Here is a 3,733-nt window from a genome sequence, read left to right on the forward strand (position 1 = left end):
GGAAAGGATTTGATTGTGGAAAATTAGCCAAGAAGTTAAAGCTTTACTCACTAGACCCCGAAGTTGAAAGATTGGTTAACAATTTGGAGATCAAGAAAACCACTCAATTTAGTGTGAAGCAAATTGAATTTCCTCAAACTCACATGATATTGCCACCCTCCCTTGTTCAACCCCCGGAATTGGAATTAAAGGTCCTTCCTCAACATTTGAAGTATGCGTACTTGGGAAACAATGAGACTCATCCGGTCATCATTTCAACTCACATAACCTAATGTGAAGAAGAGCAACTCCTCAAATTGTTGAAAGAACATAAAGAAGCAATGGGTTGGAAGATCACGAATATTATGGGATTGAGACCCTCCATTTGCATGCACAAAATTTTGATGGAGGATGAATGCAAGCCGAGCCGAGACATGCAAAGAAGGATGAATCCGCCAATGATGGAAGTGGTCAAGAAAGAGATTCTGAAGCTCCTTGATGCGGGAATGATCTACGCAATCTCGGATAGCAAGTGGGTGAGCCCGTTACATGTTGTGCCAAAGAATACAAGAATCACAGTGGTCTAGAACAACAAAGGTATGATGGTCCCCACCCGCATGAAAAACAGGTGGAGAATATGTATTGACTACCAAAAACTTAATGCTAGCGCATGAAAATATCATTTCCCATTTCCTTCCATTGATCAAATGTTAGAAACGTTACCTGGGAAATCCCATTATTGTTGTCTAGACATGTACTCTGGTATTCACCAAATCCCGGTGGCACCGGAAGACCAAGAAAATACTACATTTACATGTCCATTTTGCACTTTTGGATACCGGAGAATGCCATTCGGATTGTGTAACGCCCCGTCTACTTTCCAACAATGTATGGTTAGTATCTTTTTCGAATATGTCGAGATTATAATTGAAGTTTTCATGGATGATTTTACGGTACATGGAAACTCCTTTCAAGAATGTTTGATCAGTCTCACCAAAACTTTAAAAAGATGCATTGAAACAAATTTGGTTTTAAACTTTGAATAATGTCATTTTATGGTGAGTCAAGGTCTTATTTTAGGTCACATTATATCAAATAAAGGAATTGAGGTAGATAAAGCAAAGATAGATGTTATTCAAAGCATACCTTACCCAACTTGTGTTCGGGAAGTTCATTCTTTTTTGGGCGATGCAGGTTTCTACTGGAGATTCATCAAAGATTTTTCAAAGATAACAAGACCAATGTGCCAACTCTTGAAAAAGGATGTTGATTTCGACTTCAATGAGGCGTGAAAAGAAGCTTTCGACAAACTCAAAGAGTTGCTTACATCTTCCCCCATCATGCAAGCACCACATTTGGATCTCCCCTTTGAGATCATGTGTGATGCAAGAAACTATGCAATAGGCGCCGTTTTGGGTCAAAAAATGGAAGAGCCTCCCATGTGATCTACTATGCATCAAGGACACTAGGCGATGCTCAAAGCAACTACTCCACCATAGAGAAGGAGTTAATGTCCATAGTGTTCGCTTTGGAGAAGTTTAGGCAATATCTACTTAGCACCAAAGTTATTGTGCATTCAGATCACGCGGATATCAAGTACTTGATGACGAAGAAAGATGCAAATCCTAGACTCATTCGTTGGATCTTATTATTATGAGAATTTGATTTGGAAATCTCGGACAAGAGTGGATGTGGGAATCTTGGTGCATTCCACCTAAGCTGGATCACTTCAAATGAAACACCTTTCCCATTGAGGGACAAGTTTCCGGATGAGCATCGCTTTTCCCTTACTCAATCTACTCCTTGCTATGCCAATAACGTTAACTTTTTGGTCACAAAAGGGTATCCTGACACATTGACACGTGCTCAAAAAGACAAGTTGAAAAGTGATGCAGAATATTATGTGTGGGATGAGCCTTATTTGTGGAACCTTGTTTCGATCAAATCATTAGGCGATGTGTGCCCCAACAAGAGCATCAATCCATTTTGAATTTTGTCATGAATTTGCTTGTGGGGGACACTTCAGACCTAGCCTGACCTTGAGAAGGGTCCTTGAGTGTGGACTATTTTGGCCAACCATGTTAAGTGATTGTATTGCAAAAGTTGTGAACGATGCCAAAGGATGGGGAACATTTCACAAAATAACCAAATGCCACAAAATCTCATCCATGTTTGTGATGTTTTTGACATATGGTGGAGTGATTTCATGGGCCCATTTCCCGTTTCGTTTGGCAACGTTTACATCTTAATCGCGGTTGACTATGTTTCTAAGTGGGTTGAACCCAAAACAACACGATCGGATGATGCCAAAACGGTTATCGAGTTTTTGAAGTCTAATATTTTTGTGAGATTTGTGTGCCTAGGGTATTGATTAGTAATACGGGGACGCACTTTTGCAACAAGATGATGGAGCCTTTATTGAAGAAGTATAACATGACCCATCGTGTCTTAACCACCTACCACCCTCAAACAAATGGTCAAGAAGAAGTTTCAAATCGTGAGGTGAAGAGTATTCTTGAGAAAACCATGAATCCTTCAAGAAAAGATGGGAGTTCAAGGCTTGATGATGCCTTGTGGGCTTATCGGACCGCGTACAAGACCCCGATAGGAATTTCTCCATTTAGGTTGGTTTTTGGAAAACCATGTCATCTTCCTGTGGAATTGAAACATCGTGCATTTTTGGCGGTCAAGCAATGCAATTTCAACATTGATGATGCAGAAAGGTATAGGCAGCTTCAACTTCAAGAGTTAGAAGATTTGAGGAATGAATCTTATGAAAACTTAACAATTTTCAATGTGAAAATGAAGCTTTTCCATGACAATTCCATTAACCGCAAGCATTTTGGACCGAGAAATAGAGTTTTGCTTTACCACTCGCGATTGAAGTTATTTCTCGGGAAGTTAAGGTCAAGGTGGATTGATACTTTTGTGGTAATAAAAACCTTCGTGCACGGAGCGGTTGAAATACAAAGTGAAGAAACGGGGAAATTTTTAGAGTCAACGGGCATCGTTTGAAGCCATTCTATGAAGGTTTTAATGCAAATGACCTTGAAACCATCCATTTAGATGTCCCAAGGTGTTGAAACAAGCTAGAAGGACGTCTCGCCAAAGACGTTAAAGAAGGGCATTTTTGGAAAACTTAATGTTTTCACATTTTCTAGTTCCGAATAAAAGTCGTAGATAGATCCTTTTTGCACTTCACACTTCTTCTTCTTCTTTCTTGCATTAAAAGAGTGTTGGATTTTATGGCCCGATTTTCATTTTTGTTAAAGAGAAAAAATTGAGAACAACTGCAAAAGGATATGCGTAGACCGCGTGTACTCGAGGGCCTGTCCGCGTTAATAAAGTAATGGTCCACATGTATCCCCTAAAGTGTCCTCTTCCATCTTCAGAAAATAGAAGGGTTCCAGGTAATTCACGTGGACCGTGAGTACTCGTGGTCCCGTCCACGTGGGTTATTAAAACAGACCGTGTGTGGTGCTTCGAATAATCCACGTGTAAATAACGCAAATAGAAGAATTTCAGGCTAATTCATGCGGACTGCGTGTACTCGCAGATGCGTCCGCGTGACATGTTCACTTTCATTGACCGCGTCTTGACCAGATTTGACCGCAGCTTAAACTTACAACTCTCCATCCGACCCTTCTTCCTTCCCACTTCTTCTTCTTCTTCTTCTTCTTCTTCTTCTTCCTTTCCCTTAACCCCCATTAGAGTTCCTCCACCTTCAAACTAAAACTCAGTTTCCCGTCAAACC

At 40.4% G+C, this 3,733-nt stretch overlaps 1 protein-coding gene across 1 annotated transcript; it reads left to right on the forward strand.

The window, feature by feature from the left end:
• The first annotated feature begins 2,385 nt into the window (after positions 1 to 2,385).
• LOC145010150 (uncharacterized) lies at positions 2,386 to 2,994 on the forward strand. The gene has a single exon (XM_078968727.1). It carries the CDS (start codon positions 2,386 to 2,388, stop codon positions 2,992 to 2,994), a length of 609 nt encoding a protein of 202 aa, XP_078824853.1.
• The last annotated feature ends 739 nt before the right edge of the window (positions 2,995 to 3,733 follow it).

This window comes from Lactuca saligna, chromosome 8, assembly GCF_052625555.1.
Source record: "Lactuca saligna cultivar CGN05327 chromosome 8, ASM5262555v1, whole genome shotgun sequence".
Classification (NCBI taxonomy): domain Eukaryota; kingdom Viridiplantae; phylum Streptophyta; class Magnoliopsida; order Asterales; family Asteraceae; genus Lactuca; species Lactuca saligna.

Coding starts and splice junctions, on each gene's coding strand:
- LOC145010150 (XM_078968727.1), top strand. CDS start 2,386: ATGGAGCCTTTATTGAAGAAGTATAACATGACCCATCGTGTCTTAACC.